This window comes from Diplotaxodon limnothrissa, linkage group LG15 (assembly GCF_057381915.1).
Source record: "Diplotaxodon limnothrissa isolate DT_005_m linkage group LG15, D_limnothrissa_male_GT1.1, whole genome shotgun sequence".
NCBI lineage: Eukaryota > Metazoa > Chordata > Actinopteri > Cichliformes > Cichlidae > Diplotaxodon > Diplotaxodon limnothrissa.
Genome location: NC_140610.1, coordinates 24,937,545 through 24,962,155, shown reverse-complemented (window position 1 = coordinate 24,962,155; position 24,611 = coordinate 24,937,545). Strand labels below are relative to the sequence as shown.

Sequence of the window (24,611 nt, the reverse complement as noted above, 5' to 3'; positions counted from 1 at the left end):
GACTCGACACCACAGTGAGAGCCAAAAGGGAAAAATAAGATCTGCTCACATGGCAACCTGATCTCCCCTTAAAGACGAGACTCCTAACTTTGATTCATCAGAGGTCCAATTTTACACACACAGGAGCACTTTGCACTGGCTTTTTGCCCACAAGGATTTTTAAAGTAATTAAAGTAAGAAGAAACTTCCACATCCTTACCACATCCTGCTCTCCTCCAGCTGTGGGCACCCAGATTACGATGTACTCGCGCACATTCCCCTCCGGTGGCAGCCAGCGAACGTTCAAGGTGCTGGTGGTGGGATCGGTCACCTGCAGGTTCCTCACAAAGCCCAGTGGCTCTGAACAGAAGTACAGCCAGAACAGGAAGTCAGTCAGTGCCTGGATCTGAGTGACATATCTTTAGTGTAGTCAGAGGTTAAGTGGTTTCTGGTGATAAGTTTCAAATCTTTAAATAGGGAACTTTGTGAAGCTGTACAAACGTTTGAAAGAGGAAATCCTGCAGTATGCCCTCAGTCTGCACCTCTGACCCTGGAGTAACGACACTCGATGGAAAAGTCTACAAAGTACGTTTAATGTTACGAATGATATGCCGCAAGTACTGTCCTTAAAAATGTTGCATGTGAATCACTGATCGCTATGGTAGATCTACCATCACTATTCTAACCTGTGAAGATGGCAGACTGCCTTCAGATTTTCCCGTCAGTGACAGAAAATATTCCGTTAACGTGATGTCTAGTCTGGACTGGCTTGAAGGCCGGGATCAGCATTGGCCCGGCTCTCTGCTCTCTGAACCCATTATTTCCAGTGGTTTGTACCTTGCTTCGTCATTTTTCACTGCTTTTTTAAGCTTTCATTGCTATTCACTGTGACAAACACCCACATGGCCAATGCAAACGAGGCATCCCGCCAGGTGAGGGAGGCAAAATGGAAAAAAATGGGATATTCTGTGTCTTTGAATTTGCTTTGGCCAGGATGAATGCCCAACTGGAAACAGGTCTCTATTTAACATGTTATAAGATAATACATAGCTCAGGTCGGCTATGTGTTCCTCTGAAAACGTTGTAATCTGCTAAAAATGTTCCTTATTGATGTATTGTGGCAAAGAGCAGTAAGCCAAAACCGAGCCAGTTTTCCTCCTCAGTCAACTTTTAGTTCAGTCAGACTCTGTTTAATTGTTTCTTTAAGGCTCGGGTGTTTTTTAATGTCCTTCTGAGCACATTTCTAAACATACTATGGGTGTCACGTGACCTCAAGCCTCGATACTCACTTGTCTTGCCAGTCTCAGACAGGCTTGGTCCGTCTCCCTCGGCGTAGACGGGGACCACGGTGACGGTGTAGCGGGTGTCCGGCAGCAGTTTATTCATGATGAATGTGGTGGTACTCTCAGACACGGTCTCCTACGAAAAGATGCATCAGATTTATCCTGAAACTAAATCCCAGAGAGTCCATATGTTTGACCTCAACAAGGTCAAAACACAAATAAAAGTCTTCCTGAGAAAGTGTCTGAGTCTCATGAAAATAGTAAATTGGCTTACCTTAATGCCTAACATGGGAATTTTTAAAAGCTGAAATATTTCTTGTGTTTTAAAAAGAAAATCCCTTTTTTGTTTTTAAAGCAGAAGAATCTTCTGAAACAACCTGTGGATCATCACAAGGCCTTTTCTACAGTGGTCCAGTTTTTATTCCGCTTTCAGGAGTGGTTTGAAAAACATCTAAACACTAGACATATTTCTACGTTCCTCAAGTTTTTTATTTATTGCATTTTCTGAAATGTTGCTTTAGTTTCCTTGTTGTTGTTGTTTTCAAGGCCACCGTAGACCAGCAGAAACAAATAACACCTTTAACACCTGTTCCTCTGGTAAATATTTCTTCCCGCTATTTACAGTTTATTTGACATTTTGTGTGCGCAGCATTTTGGTTTGTGAGACGAAACCACGCGAGCAGCAGTCAGATTCTTTTGGTCGAGCAGTTTGAAATTCCTTTGCAAAACTAACGTTGACGTGCTAATTGAGGGGTGAAGGTTGTGCAATCGACAACGATAAATGAGCCGCTTCTGAGGAGACAAACCCGAGTGGCAAAATCATCTGTCGGCTGCGTTCGCAGCTGTTATTTAGTGCTGATGGCACTGCAGAAATATAAAACCCACAAACATGTCATACAACAATGCGAGCTTCACGTTGCCAGAAAGGATTTAGATGGTTTTGTGTGGCAACTGCATGACGGGATTATCCTGTCAAAAAGCATGACATCACCAAATCTCTGCTGAGAGCTTTGATCGTTTTGTCTTTTTTAAACTTCTGTTGAGCATCTTGGATTTTTTTTTTTTTTTAGTGCCGTTTCCTGGAAAATTTATCAGACTTTTTTATTACAAGCTTTAAAAGAGTTTTACCAAACTCCCTCCAGCATTTTGTCGAGTGTAAAAACACCTCAGGGGCAGAAAAAAGGTCTGTCAGTATCGCGTGATGACAGCTTGTCAAAGAGCAATGATGCTGTCAGCAAAAGGAAAAGAAAAGAGTGAACACGCCGAGTAGGACTCAGATGTTTAATAAGCTAATGCCAATCTAAAAACTGCTCATTTCAGAATCTGCACCGACTGACATTAAACCTCAGGCAAAGAGATGAAGCCCAGGAGGAAGTGCTAAAAACTGCAGTTCCTCTAACGGCCACTTGAGGCTGGCTCCAAAACCGAGTCATTTCCCATAGAGTCCCATGTTTAAACTTCCAGCTTTACAGCAGAAATAAACATGTTTACAGCCTGCTGCAAAACTGATTATAGTCTCTGTGGATAGTCTCCCTTTTCATAAAAACTGCACAAGGGAGCTTTTTAAAAAATGACTTAACTATAATTTGAATACTGTTTAAGACTTAAAGTTAGAGCTGTCGCTCCTCTGACTGACAGGCCACTGCATTTTTCACACCAAAAGTTTGTTTACTCTGATACAAATCAGCTGAATAGTTTGCAAATGTGTAGCTTTTAGCCATAATTTGGTTTCTTTTCACACACCAAAATCTCCAAGTGATCCAACATGTGTCGCTACAAATTGCATGATTTGTAAGCGGTGGTTGATCTGGGCCAACTACTGGAGGGTTCAGAAGGTGACAGGGTCTCAGAGCAGTTGTGGTTCAAACCCTGGTGCGATTATTGTGTGCACATCTGCACAAGGGAACCGCACCAAGGAGCAAAACCAACCAGAGTTTGACTCAAACAAACTTTTTATTTTCTGAGTTCACATAGCTGCTAAGATCCCAGTGAGTACATTTTGTTATAAGTATGAGGGTCCATGTGCCTGCTTGTGTCTTTTTGACTGTGCAGACTTGCAGTAGTTTACATTACAACGCATGAACTATGCACATTGGATGTACAAATTTTATGACTTGCAGACCATCCGAGGTGTCTGTGCTTCAGTTTTGGTGAATTAATTTAAAGTATTTCACTCGTCTGTTACTGTGGATGCAGATTAATAACAAAGCTGATGACTGTTTTTTCCTCCTGTGTATCTCCCTCTAGGATTAATAACATTTTTCTGATTTCTGAACTTGTCCTGCTAACGCAGCTGATCATGACTGTGATTGGCCAATTCAGTTGGGTTGTTTCCTTTCATGCATTTCTTTTCAAATCGAGTGGAAGAGACTGGATCATCTCATCTCCACCACCAACTGTGTTTGACACAACCCCCAGAACGATCAGGGCACACCATGTCAAAAAAATGATTATCCACAAACAGTGAATCACATTGCGTGGCTACATCCATTTACAGCCTTCTGCAGTCTTTAGAACAAATCAGTTATCAGCATTTATCTGATAAATTCTATGAAGAGAGCACTTACTTTAATCTCCAGGCCTCCATCCACAGGAACGTAGATGATATTATATCCCTGAACGTTGCCATCAGCAGGATCCCAGGTCACAGTGAGGGTGGTGATGGTCGGGTTGGTCACACTAATGCCACGTACTCCGCTCAATGGCACTGAGGGCGCAAATGTGATGAGCGATTAAATGACAATGAGTTTTTACATAGGGTTCATTTTAAAAATCTTCTACAGTGACCTACATGTCTTTCCATCCTCAGACTGGCGTTTGCCTTCCCTGGCAGGGTAAACGGGTAACACTGACACCGTGTATGGAGTATCGGGCATCAGGTTCCTGAGGATGATGTTTGTGGTGCTCGCAGGAACTTGTTCCTGTTTGGCAAAATTAGGAAATAAAATGTTGCTTAAATGCTTCAGGCTCATAATTGGTTGTTTCCTGGAGAAAGGAAGCGGTACGGCGTGCATGGAGCCTCACCATCTGCTCTTCCCCACCGGCTTTGGGTACATAGAAGACCTTGTAGAGACGAACAGCTCCGTCAGCAGCATCCCAGTTCACATTCAGAGAGGTCATCGTGGGGTCAGACACCCTCAGGTTCTTTACTCCTCCCAGAGGTCCTAAACAATAAGTGATTTTAGATTTAGACCACGTGAAGAGCCTGAATTAATGATTCCAATCTGTCGTGTTTCCATCATGATTTCATTTTGTTTTTCACAATAAGAAAAGACGAGGGGAACAAGGCTATTCCTCGATCTATAAAGTGAAGGTGTTATTCATTTGTGCTGGTGGTTTTTGTGTTGTTTCTTCTTTTTTACGATATCCTTTCTTTAATGAGCACAACTGACATCTGCTGTTTAGTGTCTCCATGTCTCAAAACAACCTCCCAGCAGACTAAGCACAGGGCAGAGAGGACACTCGTGGGTTCTCTGCAAAAACTGGTAAATCTGTTATTTCAGGTCATCTGATATTTCAGTTCTTGTTGTGTTTGTAATCATTTTCAGGGCTCAGGAAGGAATTCTGTTTGAGCCACAGGGTTTCCCCTAGAAATATGACCCCATAAAAAAGGAGATTTGGAAGCACGTGTAATCTGATTGGTCCAAATATAACTTTATGTTATGTTTGTTACATATGAATGGAGCACAGGGCCATAAAAATGCACTGATAGGATATCAGCAATATAAATATCATCTGTGAGAATTATGCTGCCAAAAAACAGACAAAAACACAAATCAGGTTACAGCGCCTCCTGATAAAACTGCACCCGTCCCCGAAATGGTTTGAAATTGATGTGGTGTATCAGTGAAGATGGACTCTGTGTAAAAAGGTCCCGACAGGGTCGTAAATTCTTTGTAGTTGTACGGATACCAAGAAATATCCCCAGAGGTGTTTTTGGGGGGTGCGGGGGGTTCAAACTTACTTGTCTTTCCATTTTCAGACATCCTCTTTCCATCTCCTGCAGCATAAACCGGCACCAGGGTCACAGTGTAGAGAGTGTCGGGCTGCAGGCCTCGCAGGGTGGTGGTGGTTGTGCCCGCTGACACAGTTTCCTAAGTTTAGTAAGAAAATACACAAATTAGCTGCTCTGATGCAAACATATAGTCAGAAATAACATCAAGCTTAGGGTAAATCCTCCTCGCCAGCTGTGAAACACAGTAATTTATCTCTAGTTGCTGCATGTAACGGGGGCAAGAGTCAATTTTTTTTATACAATATGTATTAGATTTCTTTATATAAGTTTAAAATGGGTGTTTAAAGACCTAAAAGTTTCAGACATGATCAGGCAAATTGGTGAGTAATTCAAAGTCACGGCTGACAGGAAGCTGAGGATGGTCCTACCATGCTCTCATCTCCTCCAGCAGCAGGAGCATAGATGACTCTGTACTCCTTCACTCGGCCCTCGGCGGGCTCCCAGCGCACATTCAGGGTGGTCATGGTTGGGTTCAGCACCTGCAGGTTCCTGACTCCGCCCAGAGGCTCTGCAGGAACACAAACACAGGTGAAACAGGGCGAGCTTTCTCTTTTCTGTCCTCCATCTTTTCCTGGAGGATTGCGATCAAAAGCCTCAGCTAGCTCCTTTCAAAGCCAAAGAGGAGTCACTCTACGTCAAGAACAGTTGAAACAGGGTAGTTGTTGCATTATGCACAAAACAAGCTGCTTAAAGATGTCACTTGCAATAAATTAAATCACGCTTTTCTTAATTTTTCAGGGGATTAAAAGAAAAAGTGACACCTCATAATGATTTTTTGATCTTTCTATCGCAAAACTTCATATGATGATGTTTTTAAAAATATGTTTGATTAAGATTTTCTTCTAGATATGGTTTCTTTTACTGTGGCACATGCGCTTTTGTTTAGCCAAAGGCCAGAGATAGCAGGAGTCTGTACATTTCCCTGCTAAGTAAGGTAAGACAGACTCATCGGCTTGACTACATAACCCCAAAAGACCAATTCTGAGCCAAGAAAATGCTATTTTTTCTTTTTTGTTTAATAAAAAATTCTGTACAACTGAAAGCAACTTGTATTCATGCAGGACGCAGATTTCACTATAGCAGATATTTAATGTGAAACTTTGTCTCTGGATGTGAGTCTTACTGGTTTTTCCTTCTTCGGAGATATCTTTGCTGATGCCGGTGGCATACACCGCTGCGACGCTGACGGAGTACGGCGTGTCAGGCTCCAGCTTCTGCAGGATGACGCTCGTCTTCTTCCCTCCAACCTGCGTCTGTTCACAGGAAACACGTCGGCAGTGAGACTTGTGTTCACATCGGAGAAACACAGTAGTTTATCGGAGCTTAGTGACAGGTGGCTGACTCATGAAGAAGAACGCCACAGATGGCAAACACAAATGAGAGAAACATTTGCTGCCAGCTGTCAAATAAAAAGTCTTTTTGTTTTTAATGTTTGTTATATGTTTTAATGTTTTGACTGGTCATGGCAGGTGGATTCTTCCCACTGTCACCAAGTGCTTGGCTCAAAGGGGATTGTTTGATTATTGGGATATTCGTTGTATTATTGTAGAGTCACTGCCTTGAAGTATAAGGCACTTTGAGGTGACTATTTGTTGTGATTTGGCGCTATATAAACAAAACTGAATTGAACTGAATTCAGCTTTTGTGGATTGAAATGATATTTTACTGTCATGAAATTCAAATGACTGGATAATTTGATAAGACGTTATAGGTGGATAAATGCAAACACCAGGCCATTTTAGCCCACTACTGAGTGGTTGCCAGGTAACATGATGAGCATTTAGAGGGAGCATTTGGGAAATGTTGTAGAAAACACCTGCATTGATTGCAACAAAATGGGAGCATTTCCAGGAAGTGACAGACGTGACGGTGATGTAGCCGCTCGTTGTTTAAAGGAGTTCAACGTGTTCCTGCCTGGTCACAGACACAGTATGTCGAAGTATAGAGCAAACACACTGAAAACTCATTTGTCCCAGCTGACTCTGATCTTTTAAATGACTCGCTATGTTTTTAATGTTGCTGGGGGGGTTCTGGACTTTGACAGCTATTTACTTGATGTCTGTGTGATTTCTGCTGACTACATAACAAATTAACTCTCAGAGATAATAAGGAAATCCTAGTTATTTGCTCCTTAATAGTTCTGATTACTATTTTCGTGTCTCTGAGACAGAAAGACGAGTGCATGCCAATGTGTGCTCCTGTATTTCTGCCCCTTAAAAGCCACAAGTTGGCTCCACACAGTTGGAGTGGATGGATTTATATGTATATTTCTTTGAGTTGTGTTGGGTTACTGGATTCGATGTTCCTCTGCAGGAACATGGATCACATGAAAATTGGGGAACAATGTGCCGTGAAAGACAATTTACTGTTTACTGTTTGCAGCTGGTCTGGTTCAGATATTTGAAGAGTAATGAAAAGCTGCACACCTCCACCTCCTTATCAGCTTGTCTGTGTCCTGCCTTCGTGTGGAAAACTACCACAGCATGAATCACATCACAGCCACTTATGAAACGATGGGAAACAGACGATTATTGACTGACTTATTTATTAAATCAACATGAGTTTGTTTGCCTGCGCTGTAAACAAACACCAGCTGATCTTCTGTGGCGAGTGTTTGATGTCATCTGCAGTTACCGCCACTGACCACAGGTGTCGCCACACCGGCTAAAATGTTTCAGCCTCTAAATGCGCGATCATTTATCCGGATCTCGAATCATCAGCCCTCTAAAAATTCAAGCAAAGCCCTTAAGTGTGCAGCAGCTCCCAGCGGGGCATGTTTTGGAGAGGCATCCACTGGTTATTAGGAGAATGTCAGCAGAGTATTTACATCATTTAGACTTCTTTCTCTGAGAGATTTGAAATCTAGTAGACTGAGAAATCCTGAGCAAACAACTCTGCAGTCCATCACACAGTGGATGCAGCGCTGTAAACACATCCACAGAGGGCATAAACAGTTTGTGGTGGCTAAGGGATAAATTACTGGAGGTATCACATCCCATTTACGTCAGTATTTTAGGTATTTGGATGTTTTATTTTATTCTGGGAAACATACAGAAGGTGAGTATCTTGTTTAGAGACAGTGGAGTGTGTTAATAAAACAATCAGTGACTCCTGTGGGTACTGTACTTGGGACATTTTTTTTAACCAGATAATTATTTAAATATGAGGTAACTTCACTGCTCATCTTCTAATGCAGCACTCAGTAAATGAGCCAAATATTCATCTAAAGTCTCAGAAATAAGATGACACAGGAATCATTTGTCTGAGCTTTTTTGTGAAATATGCCACAGAAGGTTTTTTATGTGTGCTTTTTCTAAAATTTTGGCTTGTCCAACAAAGGATGACTTGCAGCTTGGCAAAGAAACTAGAAGGTTAATCCTGTGTTTTCAGTGTTATGAAGGCGGTGCCATGGCAACATGCTTCAGATGTAACTTGCTCCGAGCCAGGTTATGATTGAGATAAGAGATCAACGGTTATGAAATGCACCAGTGGCTGCAGTTTGAAAACTGCTTTCTGTAATAATTAATATATGTTTGAATTCTTTTTGTATTGAATTATTATTTAATTAATTACACATGTAAACACAAATTTAATGGAATAACAGCTGTAATCTGTCAAATTCTCTTTAAACTGCACAATATGAAAATTTGATCTAGTCCAACCAGCAGACCTGTCTATGCTTGTGATTGGTCACATATTGTAGTGCCACCACCTTTCATGTAAACTCTGATGAATGGACTGATGAATGATGGGTTGACTTAACGAGTCCCTTTGTCTGATGTTTTAGCCTGATATTAGATTAAGTGGATTAAGCCTGAGAAGGAAAAGATATCCTTGATTTCTCTGCAGATTTCTTTATTGGATTAACCTTCTAGTTCTAGTAATGTGGAGTTGTGGCTCTTGTGACATTAGGGAGTTTTGAATTGATAATTTTATTCTGCTTTTGACTGGTCTAGCGTTGGCCTCCGTGTCCCATTTTATTTTGAAGGTGAGATTTCTCTGGCGTATTGGTTTAATTTGACTTCCTGCCTTCCGTTGTGCTCGTCTGGCACTCCCTGATTGATTTCACCTGCCTTTAATTGTTTCCTCATGTGTTCTGCCCTCTATCTGCATTTTTGTCCCTTTTTTTGTATTTTGCATGTGTAAAGGGCAGTTGGATCATCCCATTGCTTATCACTGTTCAGACTTCAGTCTGCAGACCTTCAGAGTTTTCACCCCAGTATAAAGCTGACCTATTTTCTCTACTATACATATGAAAAACAGCAGCCTTAGCCCAGAACTGGACTGATGAAGAAGCCCCGTTTTTTCACCCAGTTCCCAAACTTGAGAGGAAACCCTGAGCTCATCCATAAAACAAACAAGCGTCTCATCTGGTATCACATGACTGATGCTAAGAACAACAAGGCCGCACGACACCAGATGCTCTCGGTCCTCTGGCGCACACATCTGATGCAGCGAGTGGATCGGAGCTCCGTTAGACGGATTTGCAGCGCTGACATCATGCCTCGGCCGTGACACGTTGTTTGGGGGAACACTGTCATAACATCTCAGAGACAGCGACCCCCCTCTAGATTCTTCTCATACTGCTCGCAGCTTCTTTTCATCTTGTTTCCACTGCTAATGATTATTGAGTCAGCGTGTGGGAATGCAGTGTCGGCAGTCAAACGTGGGACTCCTCAAACTCACCGTCGTGCTGCTGGATGTTGTCAACAAATAAAAGCTAAATTGCTCTGTGAGGAAGGAGCCTGGAAACATGTCTGGCGGTGTGTCACTGACCTCCTCCAGATCATTGATGTGCATCTCGAGATGGAGGTGAAATTTAAAACCGAATCCAGCTCGTACTGTAAATCCAGCTGGTTCTGTTTTTGATATCAAAAGCTTTTTAAATGAGCCAGACATCAAATTACAGATCGCCCCGGTGCAGTCGGAGACCTCGAGTCTCAGACTCCACATTTTACTCCGCTTCGAAATATATTTCTCTTTGTACATCACTAAATGAGTCTACAGATTAAAGCTTTACATTAATTATACTACTCACATACCAGTTTATTAGGTACAACAAAGTCGGGGTATTTTTTTTTCTGGTTTCTCTCACTACCTTGAACTACCAGAGTTACTTCACCACTCTTCGTGTGTAACAAACAAAGAGGGTTAAGTTGACGGAGAGCTAAATTAACTCGAAGAAGAAGAAGACTTGCGAGGAACAGATAATTAACTGAACTGGCACAAAATCTAAATTGAAAAAAGGGGCACTGGCAGATCTAATGTGATATATGCACATTTATATGGTGCGTGTGTTTTTGTTGGCTTTGTTGAGCACTGAGACAGTTTTGTCAGGTGAGAAGAAGCTCCTGGGATGAGAACTAACACGTCCACGTCTGAGTGCACGGTCCTCAGCCAAAAAAGGGTGGCGTGGGAACAAGTCATGGCCTCCAGGGGAGGATTTCAAGCACCTCAGTTTGGAGCAGGAGACTGAGAAGGATTGGGACAGAGATACTGATAGTGGTCTCCTGTAGTCTACACTCCCACCCGCACCTATGAACATGTGCTGTGGGTCATGGAGCTCAGAGTAGAGCTGAAAGGGTCCAGCAGAGGTGGTTCAGACATCCTGGACGCCTCCAAGTTGTTTTGAGCTTGTCTAACTGGGAGGAGACCCATGGACAGATTCAGGACGTCCTGGAGAGATCGCGTGTCTCGACTAGATCGGTGTCCCCCACATGAGTTGTAGGAGGTGGGCTGGCAGAAGGAGGCCTGCTTAGACTGCTCTAATTCCCCGCCTGATTTTTTGTGTTTTTTGTTTTTCAAATGTATTGTATTTCAAAGCTTTATTTACTTATTTAAACTAATTCTTCAGATTTAGATTATAAGTGTAAAAGAGTGATCTGCTGTATTTCTATAGAGACTACCAGCCAGCATATGAAGTGATTAAATTAGCTGCAATATTCAACAACTTCAGATCCAGTAATATCATGTACATGATTCTGCACAAAGACTGCTTTTACTTTGGGTTTTTTGAGGATAGCTGGATCCTAAAAGGTCTTTCACTGCTAGCAGATCCTTTATTCTTGCTCACTGCCTCTTTTTTATGTAATACTGCCTGTGTGAGGGCACAGGATGCTGCACAAGAGCCAGAAAATCATTCACAAAAATTATAGCCAATTTTCACTCATGGTAGATTTTGGTCAACCTCTGTCTTGTTTAAAAAAAAATCCCTGATTTGCCCTGATTTGAAGTCATTTTCACAGAGATTAAACTGGAGATGATGATCTCATCTGCTGCACAGTTTACTTTACGGTTCACAATTAAACATTTATTCAAGTTGCATTACACAGGAGGCAAATCACAAAGCAGGTGCCATCAGTTTAGGCTCATTTATCAATAACAAACGAGATTCTCTAACTCAACGATGACTATGAACGACGATTTGACTTTTATTAGAAACACATCTAAAGAACTCAGAGATTCCTTCTTGGTAACTATGTGTTTTATGTGTGAGAATGAGAAAGCCTTTGTCTCTTCAGTGCCTTTAGCTTCTCCTTCTACACAGTTTTATGTCTTTTTTGCTCAGTTTTATAGATCTTGAAGTCCCATCTCAGGAGGTAGAGGAAACTTCCCATCAAATCCAGCAGTTCATAATTGATTTGTTTCTATATGTGCTTTGGGGCTCGTTTCGCTGACTTTTCTGACAGATTTAAAGCTCCACATCATCTTCAGATATTCACTGATTTGTCAGCAAGTGGCTGAAGCAAACCGAGACCTTCCCACTGGTCAAAAAGCAGCACAGCTGGGAACCTCCGCGCCCCGACAGCAGAACAAACCTTCGCTTTGTAAGAGCGCGCGGGGAAACTACACCTGGGAAAGGAATTTAGTCGTGTTGTTCTTTCGATCCCTCGACAAACAAACAAAACAGGAGTGGGTTTACAAGACGGCAGAGAGGGACCCGTTTTCTCATAAATGTCAAATTTACTAAACAATCATCGAAACTCGTCCATTTTGGGTGTAAAATCTTGAATAAACACTTTAGAAATCTCTGAATTCGCCTTTTGTTCAGAGTCAGTGAAGCAGCTCCAGCTATGGTCTCCTGATACAACAAAGAGCCAAGTGGTTATATCATAGAGGCCGTATTTCATGTGAATTCTGCTGCTTGGTGCACATTTCCTGCACATTAAATGATCAACTGAAGCTGCGATACCGAGGTTATATAAACTCAGTATGACCTTTTACTTTCTAAGACTCAGAGACAGAGAAGAAAAAAACCCTAACCCTTTAAAATTGAGGCCTAAATATTCAGAGATAACAACCTAACAATGTCAATGACAGCAAGACCTGGAGGGTTATGTTTGGGAGTGGTGTTCTGTTATTGGACTTCTGTGCGAATTAGGTTGTCCATAACAAACACCATGTTTGAATATCAGGGTGTACATAAGTGCATGTGGCACCAGGATACTCTAGGCTACAGGTTGATGAACAATTTTGTAATGGTATCACCGGATCTGCTGCCATATGTTCTCTGAACACTTGGATTACCACCTGCTGGTGAATTGGATCAGGCGGCGGAGCAGGATGCTGGACAAACCTGGCATACCTGAAAGTATTGTGAGGTTGTGCTGGTAATGCCTGGCAAAGGCCTAGGTCCATAAGGTCTTCAACTCCCACCTCCGGCAGAACTTTAAAAGCATCCCGAGGGAGACTGGGGAAAGTGAGTCCAAATGGACCATGTTCAGCACCTCCATTGCTGAAGCTGCTGCAAGGAGCTTCAGGTGCAAGGTGGCAACATCAGTACCAGATGGTGGAAATCTGAGGTGAAGGGAGCTATCAAGCTGAAGAAGGAGTCCTATCTATCAGGATTGGTTAGCCTTTGGGACTTCGGAAGAAGCTGATAGATGCCAACTGGCCAAGTAGTATGTGATCCTCCATTTTTACTTAACCTCCTAGGACCTGGAATCCAAAATACTCAATTTTGCTCTACAAGGACCTGATATCTACATTATACTTCTACTGTTCTATCAAAATTATAAACAAATATCCTCATATGTGGCTCTCATTTTTCTTAAAAACAAAAATAAGATAAAAAAAAAAATCTGGTAATTCTTTGTTTTTACATTCATCGGGCCCCAATATGCCGAAATATCAAAGACAAATTTAAAATGCATGCCGTGGAAGAGTTCGGGTCTTAGGAGGTTAAGAAACAATTCACCAGCTGGGCCTACGTCCTCATTTTATGTTTGACAAAGGTTTTAGCAGGTAAAGGTGAATGGCTTGGGCAGGAATTGAGCTGCAGTTTGGGGAGGGCCTCCAAGGGGGACTGGTGGCGGCTCCCAGCCTGGCAGATCTCCATGTACTAAATAGAGTTGAGGATGTTAAATAATTGAAAACGGGAGGGAGGGTGGGGCACGTAAACGAGAACGAACAGCTTGTAGGCCTGAGGGAACCTGTATAGATGAGAACCGGAAGGAGCGTGTATGGAGGCGTGGTCCGCTCCTGAAATTCCGATACAATGGATGGATGGCAGCACTGGGACAGGTTAAGAAAAAGGTTTGGATGGACTGCTAAGTTTAACATGTCTTGAAATACAGGTGTCTTCATGTACACACAAAAATATATCAAACTGTGAAACTGATTCACAAATTGCCACAAGTCTGGATTGGAGAGGAGGCAGAGGTCGAGAAATCTCACTTCTTTCTGACCTAAACAGTTTTCATTTTCAGTTCTTGCAGTTGATCACTTCAGTCAGCGCCCTCTGGAAACATCCAATGATTTTTTTTTAAACAGAGATATTTTAATGTGCTCCCTTGTCATTTTCTCATCCTAACTATGATTTAATTTGTGCAAACTTCCTACATTTATGGCATATAGACACCCTTTTCTAATGTATCTGTACACTGATGATGCCATCATATTCTCATCCACAAACTTACTATGAGGGCCTCGCCTCCAGCGACTGGTCTGTAAGTGATCTTGTAATTCTGGACGGCGCCGGGGGCGGGCTCCCACTTCGCCGTCAGTGTGGTGGTGGTGGCGTTGAAAACCCTCAGGTTTTTGGGCGGCTCAGGAAGCACTGGAAGCACACAGGTATGTAGAGTCAGATAAACAGCACCTGTATATGTGTGCGTGAAACGATCGGTGAAAATGATTATGATGATGTTGATGAGGAGGAGGATGAAGATGGCAGTTATGATGATGTTCTCACAATCCAGCGGGTCATGGAGCTGGAAGGGTTAATTTTAGGATGAGAGCAGCAGAGTGATGAGGTTTAAACCAGTTCAGAGTGGAGTTGCAGGTCAGGAATGTCTTATTAAATCACTGGTCTCATAAAAATGGAGCTAAGTTATATATTTTTACAAAAGGAAAAGTCCTAATGCATAAAAAGGATTCTAAAATTGGACACAATAACACAAAAACACAATTATTATGGAAACAACTTCTATAACTGATGATCCTAGACGGGAACTATGATTCATTTGTGGTTTCTAACAAATAAAATTATGGCAACAACAACAACAGCATAACAAAAACTAAATTTGGCAGACATTATAGAAAATTCTGCAGTTTTTAACCAATGCTTTGGGGAAAGCAATAATGATTAGCTGTTTTGCAACAACCTGTCTTTGGGGTTATGATAACGCATTTGTTGATCATAAAAGGTAAATTTAGCAACAGCTGGACACCCTGAAACAAACCAGGGCTCTGAAATTTAGGCATAATAATAAATATGACAAATTTGTGGATCATTCATATAAGTTTTTTCTTTTTGAGTAAAGAGCATCAAAGCACATTTTTGGTAATGAGAGTGGATAAAATTTTTATTTAAAAATCAGATTTAGTTCACTAACCACCATCTCCACTACAGAACCTCTGAACAACATTAAACTGATGACGAATATGTGATGACATAATAAAATGACGTTATAATGTGAGATGAACATGACGGCAGGAATGACAAACATGTTGGGAGGATGAAACAGGAACGAGGACACTCATTCACAGTGATGGAGGTCTGTGGAGGTTGACGTGTTACTGGTCAATTTTCACACTTCTTGCATTTGCAGCCCTGAATTTGCATTCACACCACAATATAGTCCATGTCCGTGTTGCCCCAAACCTGGGGATTTCTTTAAAAAAAAAAAAGCAGATTTGTTTAAATCTAAGTATGTGTATGGTGTCAAAAACATCAGTGAAAGAAGTTCAGTCATTATAAAGACATGTTTTGATCTGATATATCACTTAAATAGCTTCTAATTAGCTTGAAAATTGTGTTAAAAACTGCAGTGGTTTAAAATATTTCAAGTTATATTGTAATTTTTAAGAAGTAATTTTTATGTTTTTAAGCAGATACTAGCTGCATGATAGCTAGCAACATTAGTTAGCTAGCGATATTAGTTAGCTACCAAAATTAGTTAGTTAGCCACACTAGTTAGATGTGTTATTTATTCTATTGAAATGCATTGCTTTTCATATCTTATCTTTTGTAATTATCATAACATGACATAAATAACTCTTAATTTTGTTTTTTGCCTTGCACATATTTCTATTTTATATGATGACATTTAATACCACAGTGCTTTAGTTACTGCTGTGTAAAAGAACAATGTGCTACCTACTGCTAGAAGTTAAACCAAAAACTTGCAGAGCCTCCTCACACTGACTCTGCTATGAATTAAATAAACAATAATGGACAAAAAACAAAACAAAAAAAACAAAATGTAGACTTCAAGGATCTGTGAATGACTTCTCTGTGAGCATACTTTGATGATAGTATTCTTTAAAAGATTCTTTAAAAGGCCATCATATTTTTTACATTTCCATTCTTCACATCCAATACAAATTGGTCTATAACTTACTTACTACAGCAATAGAAACACAGAGTGAAATACAAGACCACCAGAATCCATTAAAGCCTTTTCTTTAAAATACTAGAACTGTGTATTTGATTAGTAAACAACAGATCTCTGCAAGTTGGCATGATTTTACCTGATATTCAAGTCTTGTGTGAGTTTTTCTGCTAGGGTAAAAAGTAAAACTACACTCTAAGTGCACAAATGCAAATGTTTAGCCAACAGAAATTACTTTTTTTTGGTTGATATGGTTTTGAATCGGTCAGAGCTGAGCCTGCAGTACATTCGTGATAATTTATGTCAACCACGCAGCTGTGACCATCGTGTCTTTTTTGCTGAACTCTTTGCTCAGGTTTGAAGTTGGAGAGTTGTGGTGTGAACACACAGTAAAGCACTAAAATGCATAGACATGCAGTGAAGGATGACTGAAAGAAAAAAAAGAAAGTGTGTTCCCATTAACATCGTCCTGTATGACCACGTTACCATTCCACACAGAAATCATGAACAATACAATGAAAAGGAAGCTGTCCTTCTCATACGACATACCTGGCGGCTTTAACACTAGAAAGAGACATTGAGAGGACAACAGTGTTATTTTAAAGTCATACACATCTGTGAAAGTAAAACATTGGGATGATTTGTTGGACGCTGATAAGAAGCGGGGGTTTACTTACGTGTGCGTTCATTTCCCATCAGATCTTCGCTCTCTGACTCATCTGGGTAGATGGCCGTGACGGTGACAGAGTAGTCGGTGTCAGGGTCCAAATTCTCCAGAACGTGGGAGGTTTCGTCGCTATTCAGGATAGCCTAGTGACGGGTAAAAACAGCACATACATATGTATCTGTGTGTGTTTATTGCTAACCAGAAGATGTTCTTGGCGCTATGATCTTAGCCTTTCAAAGCAAAAACCTACAAGACTGAGCGCACAGTGAAAACGACAGCTCTTTAGGTCAAAGGTTAAATCTGTCACATGGAGAAAATGTCTGCCTTTGTCTGCCACAGCTTTCTGTTTTATGTTGCCATTTTACAAAGTTTCATAATTCATAGCTTAAAGTTGGAACCCGGCACTGACTTCATCTCATTCACCGATTTTTGTGCTGATGTGCATGTTGGGCCCAAAAACAACTTTGGAGGGCCGAAGCTTAAGCAGTGGAAAACAAAGGGAGCATTATTATTGCTGTGGTCGAACTGGATGTTTTCACTTAATCTTGGCAGTTTTGAGGAGTCTGTGAAACCATAATGGATTGTTCATGAGATTTTTTCCCTTCGGAATGACAGGGTAATTTTGAATTCAAACACTGACATCTTCAGTTTCATGATTGTAACGTAACCAATGCTCGCTGGGCAGAGATCCACACGTTGGTGGTTTTATTCTAGTTGAGAAAATCAGAGCAGCGAACTCAGCGACTGCAGGTGTGCTCGAATGCTGCTTCAAGCTCACGCTTCGGTTTTAATCAGAGAAAGAAAACTCTGCTAAGCTACAGGCAAAAACACTCACAAAGCTCGTTGATTGGTTGGACATGGATGAGACAACTGAAAGCAGATGTTTACCGCTGCTGCAGACAGAGCGCGCTGTCCAAGCAAAGCTCATTTGCATATTTTGAGACAAAGTACTAAAGCGGGTTTATTTACCCAGCTGCTGATAACAAATACAAATGTAACATGAAAAAAAAACTAATTCTGATATCATAGAAGTTAACATGCCAGGTGTCTTTGGCCTCAGCCAGCTGACGTAACGTTTCAAGATCCTTCACCTTCTCACAGCACACAGTTTGTTTGTTTTTGTCTGTTTTCCATCTTCTTTTTCCTTTCACCCTAAATTAACTGTGGCAGCTGGCTGTTCCTCCCTGAGCCTCGCTTTGTTGGAAGTTTCATCCTGTTAAAAGGCAGTCCCCCACCATCACCAGTTACTGCTCACTGGGCATCCTCTGGCTGCTGCTATTCTCTCGCTAACATTTTAGGGCCTTTATCTTGTAGAAGGTACAATGTAGAAAACCTTGAGGTGACTGTTGTTGTGAATTCATGTTATAGAAATTAAAAATGTATTTAAATGAGCTGAATTATCATGAGATATCTTAAAAAATGTGTTCATCTAATGCATAGGTTCACTGATCTCTCTTGAAAAAGAGATGAGACATTATTAAAAACGCACCCACAGCCACAGCCTGAATCGGTCTGTGAGGTAAAGTATCTGCAGAGACAAACACATGGCTGGAGCTACACCATGAAAATGTGCAAAACTTCAGCCAAGAAGATCTGAGATGATCTCAACCACAAGACAAGGTTAGTTATTATTATGTTACTCACTATGAAAAGTAATTATCCTAGTCTGCTATCTTAGTTAAGTCCACAGTTAAACTGTGCGTGTCGGGGTCATCATGGCCATCATAGTTTACACGCTGAGGTTTTGAAAGTGTAGCTTAAAGGTGTGCTACACATGAACAATGCTGACAAAAAGCTGCAAAAGCGCAGAATGACAACTGAATAGCATTCTGGACTCACGCCTATGAAAACAAAAGAAGTAATAAAGCACTTCAGTGTGTTGAAATGATGAAGCCTCAGCCAATGCACTAGACACTTAGATCTGAATAAACAGTGTTATCGGATGGTTTACGTGTGATCTTTTAACAAGCACATACACACATGCAGTTTGTTCTGGAAAAAGCTTGAAAATCTGATGTCGCTGCCAATAGAAACTCTGTATTCAGACATGGAAAGAACTTCTTCTGCTGCAGTCTTTGTCCCGACTCATTTGAGCACAGACATTTTATAGACATGGCCAGGCTGGTCGCATCATCACCCACTTACCTGCTGGAAGTCTGTCTCCCCCCTTTTAACCCAGCCAACACGGTAAAGGGACACGTCGGGGCCTCCGTGTTCCCATGTGACTCTGAACGAGGAGTGGGTCACCTCAGAGAACCGCAGGTTCTTGGGCGCAGGAACAACATCTGTAAACATGGACCGAAATGAGACAGAGGATGTCTTAGTGATGATGCAACAGCATGTGAAGAGTCCCTTTTTTATATTATTACATAAAGTTAAAGATATAAAAACACTTAATATTACATTATAAATATAACCCTACACATCATCTAAAGACTTTTTAGTGTAGACCAACCTTCATGTGATTGCCACTTTCCTAAATCAAACCCTGATTTTGTTTCACTTCATTTGTTCAAACGAAAAACTTAACCGAGTCTGGTTTTTTGTAGAGGTGGAGGATGCTCTGTTAGGATTGTTCCTGCTTTTGCTATAACCAGAATTCTGCACTCATTCTTTGATGAGTGCAGGATGACCAAAAAATATAAAATGTAGATTCATACCTGTGATGGCGCTGCCGAGCATCGGGGTCGCAGGACCGTCGTCATAGATCGGGGTGACAGCTAGATCATATTCTGTCTGGGAAATGAGGCTGGACAGCACCAGGGTGGTAATGTCGCCATTAACTTCGATCTGTCAAAGGCAAAATTTAATTATTAGTGACTCTTTTTAAAAAAAAAAATCACTCAGAGGTTGGACAGCTACATTTAGACCCACAGTCCTGAAATACCCACAGACTTTGCAGTAAATAAAACGTGGGGGCATTTGTAGCTCAAAAGATAGAGAGAGCTGTCTACAAACTGGAAACTCAATGCTTTGATCACCAGTTCCTACACCCTGCATGCCAAACTGTCCTGATGCCTGATGGGTTATAAAAACAAACCCTAAAGCCACTGAATAAAATACCACATGAACTGATGAATGTGACCACAGTTTAATTTCTAATGCAAAACTAAAAAACTAACACAGTTCTCTTTGCCGATTAGCTGGAACATTCATTCCTGCCACAGACCGACGCCTTTAACAGAGCTGTAAGCAGTTTTAAACTATCAGTTTAAGAGAAGAGCTTTATGGAACAGGTGAAAGGTGAACATGGTTAATATATAACAATTTTAATTTCATTTTAATTTCTCTGTCTGTATGTGATGCAAGCAAATGACTGAATAACTAAGCAAAGTTAAAATTAGAAACAGACACTGCAGTTCCTCTGAAGGCCACTTGAGGCTGGCTCCAAAACAGTGTCAGTCTCCATAGACTCTAGTGGTAAAATGTGCAATATTATATACACATCTACAGCCTGAGACAAAAACATTTTTGATCTCTCTAAGGAGGGAGATTTGTTATATTTCACATCTTCTAAATGGACGTCATGGCTTGGGTCACTGTTTGGTGAACTTTAAATGTCATAATCCTCCCCAGATAGATAAAAAAAATTACTAAATAAGACTTTTATTTGATTATATGTGGCCTTGAGTTAACAGCAGCGCCGTCGGATTTATTGTGTGATGTAGTTGAGAGGTTTTTGAAAGTAGGCTTTGAGTTTATGAGTCAGATTCAAATATTTACCAACTGAGATGAAAGCAAAGAACGTAAAAGACGTGCACTTGTAGGGTCAGAGAATAGTAGGTCATCAAATAAATCAGCGAAAAGCTTTGACATATTAAAGCGCAGAGACAGTCTCCACAGTCGGATTTTTCATTTCAGCAGAGAGTTAAGTTAACTCGGGCATACATCCAGATGTGTGGGCTTCCTCTATAGAGACAAGAAGCCTTCAGCACTAATCCTTAAGAGGAGTCGAGCTGTTTCGCGTCATCTATCAGAATCTTCTGGAAATGTCAGGTATCCACGGACGGCACCGTCAGCTGCCGAGTCATCCCAGACTGTTTGTCCTCTGCTGACATCCAAGTGAGAAGTTATGAGGACAGAGTGGAGCTGGGATGATGGAGTCAGGCTGGGCTGGCTGCAGCAGTCAGCGTGCTTCTGCCAGCAGACTGCGTTTCTCATAAGCACCAGGCCAACAAAGAGGAGCTGCAAGGTCGGCCGTAACTCATCACTTTCCCAGAACGAAGATATCTCTGCTGAGTAAAACTTCACCCATATGAGGCTCTCTGTGAGGCTTTATTGTTCAACGCCAACCCTCAATGACCTTACAAACAATACAAGCACTTTCAAACAGACGCAACTTTTTATTCGATGAGGGAGTGACAGCTGATACGTGCCAATGGAAAAAGATCACAGCTGCACTTACTGAGCCTGATTTAGAAAAGTTGGACGTCACGCTTCTCCTCACACATAAAGTCCTGATCGATCAGGCTCCGTCGTGTGTTAAAGACCTCTTAGTATCATTTTATCCCTGCAGACCACTTCACTTTCAGACTGCAGGCATATTTGTAGTTGCAGAGTTTCTGAAAGCCGAACAGGAGGCAGAGGCCTCAGCTTTCTGTGGAACCATCTCCCCGCATCATTTCGGGAGACAGACGGCCTCTGTACTATTACAATTAGGCTTTAAACTTCTAGTTAGGGCTGACTCAGGTGACCTTGAACCGTACCTTCTTCATGTTGCTATAGCAGGGGTGTCAAACTCAAATACACAGTGGGCCAAAATTCAAAACTGGAACAAAGTCGCGGGCTAACATTAATATTTATTGAAATATATTTATTCCTCCAGATATAAGAATGAATCTTTTCTTATGGACTCAAACACGTTTTGCTGAAAAACTGAATATGGAACACGCAAAGCTTAATACTAAACAATATATATATTAGCTGTATAATACCAGTAGGCCAGCTCTAATAGTAATTTGGTATGGCTTCGCGGGCCAAATGTAATTAGGCTGCGGGCAAAATTTGGCCCGCGGGCCAGAGTTTGACACCTATGTGCTATAGGCTCCAGCTGCCGATAGACTTCCCATGATGCACTGAGCATTTCTCCTCCTCTCCTCTTTAAGTTTGTGTGTTGATGCTGATTCTACTGGGATTCTTCTTCCTGTTAAAAAGGGAGTTTTTCCTCCCCACTGTTTGCAAGTGCTTATTTTCTTAATGTTGTAAGGTCTTCACCTTATAATATAGAAGGCCTTTGAGAGCACTTTTATTGTGAAGTATGACTATATGAATAGAATGGAAACATATTGAATTAAAATAAAGACGTCCAATTTAATGCACTCTGGAAACAGACAGACATCAGTTACAGCCACTAGGTGCCCTCTCACAGTCCCTTTATCATCCATTCTGATCAGTGACTTGGAGATTGTGTAGGAGAACTGTGCAGTGCAAAAAAGTGCATAAACTCTATTGTTGGAATCAACATTCTGGTTACATTTGGTTACATTTTATTTTAAATTAAATCCTGATCTTTTCCTGAGCTTAACCAGGTAGTTTTCATGCCTTAACACAACTAAAACAGGGACATGGGGTTAAAGCCTACTTCCCCTCAACCTCCTTAAGCTGATTTTTGCTTCTTCTTTCAAACGAAAAACTCATTATTTCCTTCAATGAACAAACAATCAGCACTGAATAAGGTGACGACTTAGGAGGCCACATACTGGTGCTTTCTATGGGACGGACATGAATGGGAGGCATGCTGGTTCTCATTTTATCACTGATTAATCTACAAATTAATATTCAAATCAATAAACTGAATTAATAGTTTTGTCCAAAATCTAAGCCTGTTCAGTTTATAATAAGTTGAAGCAGTGAAAAGCAGCAAATCCTGACATTACAGAGCTGAAACCTGAATATCTAATGTATGTGCCTAGAAATGACTGTGACTAATCAATTATTTTGCGCTTTCAAACCTAGAAAGTGTAATAAACCACGACCATGAAATATATTGATCATAACTCCGCCCATAATTAAACAACTGCTGCATTAGCACTCCCTCTGAGGTTTTTCATGTATTTGTCATGTAACCCTGCAGTGGAGCTAGCACACCATCATAAAGCCACAGCTGTACCTCTTTCACTTCTCCTTCCTCAGGTTTGTAGGTGATGATGTATTTGCGGACGGGTCCAGGAGCAGCATCCCAGTTGAGCCTCATGGTGCTGTGAGTAACGTCGCTGATTCTCAGTTGTCCGGCAGCCGGCCTGGGCACTGCGGGAAGACAGGGCAAAGGAAACGTTAACCACCCTGAGTGAAGCTCAACAACATCTCCTCACTCTCAGCATTGTTGTGAAGACATTCAAAGACACTGCCGGCTGACGCTGTGAGGCCAAAACTGAAGAGCTGAAAAACAGACAGCAGCTTATTTTTTCTTTTTTCTTTTTTTAAAGAAAGCGGTCCTGCTTTGGTTTGTAGTGCATCTGTTTTCTGTCGATAAGTTCTCAATCCAAAATTTCGGAGACGAGATCCAGCTCTTATAAAACAACAGCTGACATGAAATAAAACTCCGAAACCCCTTACCTTTCCTAAAAACCATTTCTGAGAAAAAAATGATCCAGGATGGAAGTTCTGATTTCAAGTAAACACTTTAGAAAAGTGGGGGGAGGGATTTTAAATATTTGAATTCTTTCTGAGACGGAGCGGGTCTGCGGACAGCTTTAACATAGTTGAGCTCTTTGAGGTTTGTAAGAACATGACCAGTGTACGATATGAGTTGGCTACTAAACCACTGTAGTTTACTAACCTTTCTTGTTTTATTTGTGTGGTGCTTTGCACTAACTAGTAGATATCTACTTCTATTTCTTTGTTGCTCCTGTAAAGTTTATAGATATAGTTTGCTAAGAAATCTAGAAAGCTAAATATGGACATTTGCGGCTCCAAAAAATCAAGATGATGATGGATATAAAGGTAAATTGGAGGATGATGAACTAATCACCAGCACATTGGTTCAGCGGTTAGCACTGACTCACAGACAGACGGCTCACGGTCCGACTGAGGCTGACTGTTTTATGCTTTTGGATCACTGAAAAGAACTGAAGCAGCTTCTAAAGACCTGATTCTTCCTTCAGCTAAAATACTGCTACTGGACAGTTTTTAATGAGTTTCTAATAGCATTTTTCCTTCTATCGTGACTACTTGACACCCAGGCTGATAGCTACACTCCATCTACCTTCACCTGTCCAGTGTTTGGCTTGCTGATGGAGTTTTAATCCACCGACATTACAGGAGCTCTGATCCTATTAAATATCCTCAGAGATCACATTTTAAACAGTTAAAATCAGTTTAATGTTACATACAGGTGACTCCCGTGCCCTCCAGAGGCTCACTGGTGGCTTCTCCGTACACAGCGTAAATTCTGATGTTGTACGCTGTGTTTGGTATCAGCTGCTCCAACTGGGTACTGGTTACATCTCCAACACGTAGCTGCACAGGGACAGAGGTGAAGGAAAGTGACCGTCGGAACTAGCATACATTGAAACTGGAAGAACGGCTGAACTTGGTGTGCACAGACAAAAGAGTCGTCAAAATATTTTTTAGCATAAATAAAAACAATCAATAAGTAGCTAATAGTCCTAATGATAGTAACTTTAACAATGGCCCAGGTAACAAGTATAATACATGGATATAACAGGGGTTTTGTCTCTTACACTTCGGGGTCACCATTGGGGTCTTTGAACGTAAGCCGATAACCTCACTGATTATTCATTAAACCTTTCAATATGCATCTTCTTCTTTTAAATCACACATTAAACACAAAAAAGCAAGAAATTTTTTGAGAAATTTGATATAAAAGGGTCTTC

The 24,611-nt window shown here is 41.1% G+C and overlaps 1 protein-coding gene across 1 annotated transcript in view; it reads right to left on the bottom strand.

Annotated features, from left to right (window-relative positions):
* col12a1b (collagen, type XII, alpha 1b) overlaps positions 1 to 24,611 on the bottom strand; it is a 150,831-nt gene that overhangs the window by 72,174 nt on the left and 54,046 nt on the right. The window contains exons 24-38 of the mRNA XM_085372145.1: positions 24,108 to 24,234; positions 22,886 to 23,022; positions 19,437 to 19,566; positions 18,922 to 19,061; positions 16,787 to 16,919; positions 16,659 to 16,673; positions 14,196 to 14,335; positions 6,401 to 6,530; positions 5,646 to 5,785; positions 5,227 to 5,356; positions 4,287 to 4,426; positions 4,054 to 4,183; positions 3,830 to 3,969; positions 1,269 to 1,398; positions 200 to 339 (exon numbers count right to left, since the gene is read on the bottom strand). Coding sequence (XP_085228271.1) covers positions 200 to 339; positions 1,269 to 1,398; positions 3,830 to 3,969; positions 4,054 to 4,183; positions 4,287 to 4,426; positions 5,227 to 5,356; positions 5,646 to 5,785; positions 6,401 to 6,530; positions 14,196 to 14,335; positions 16,659 to 16,673; positions 16,787 to 16,919; positions 18,922 to 19,061; positions 19,437 to 19,566; positions 22,886 to 23,022; positions 24,108 to 24,234 — 1,902 coding nt within the window. The remainder of the gene's footprint in view (positions 1 to 199; positions 340 to 1,268; positions 1,399 to 3,829; positions 3,970 to 4,053; positions 4,184 to 4,286; positions 4,427 to 5,226; positions 5,357 to 5,645; positions 5,786 to 6,400; positions 6,531 to 14,195; positions 14,336 to 16,658; positions 16,674 to 16,786; positions 16,920 to 18,921; positions 19,062 to 19,436; positions 19,567 to 22,885; positions 23,023 to 24,107; positions 24,235 to 24,611) is intronic.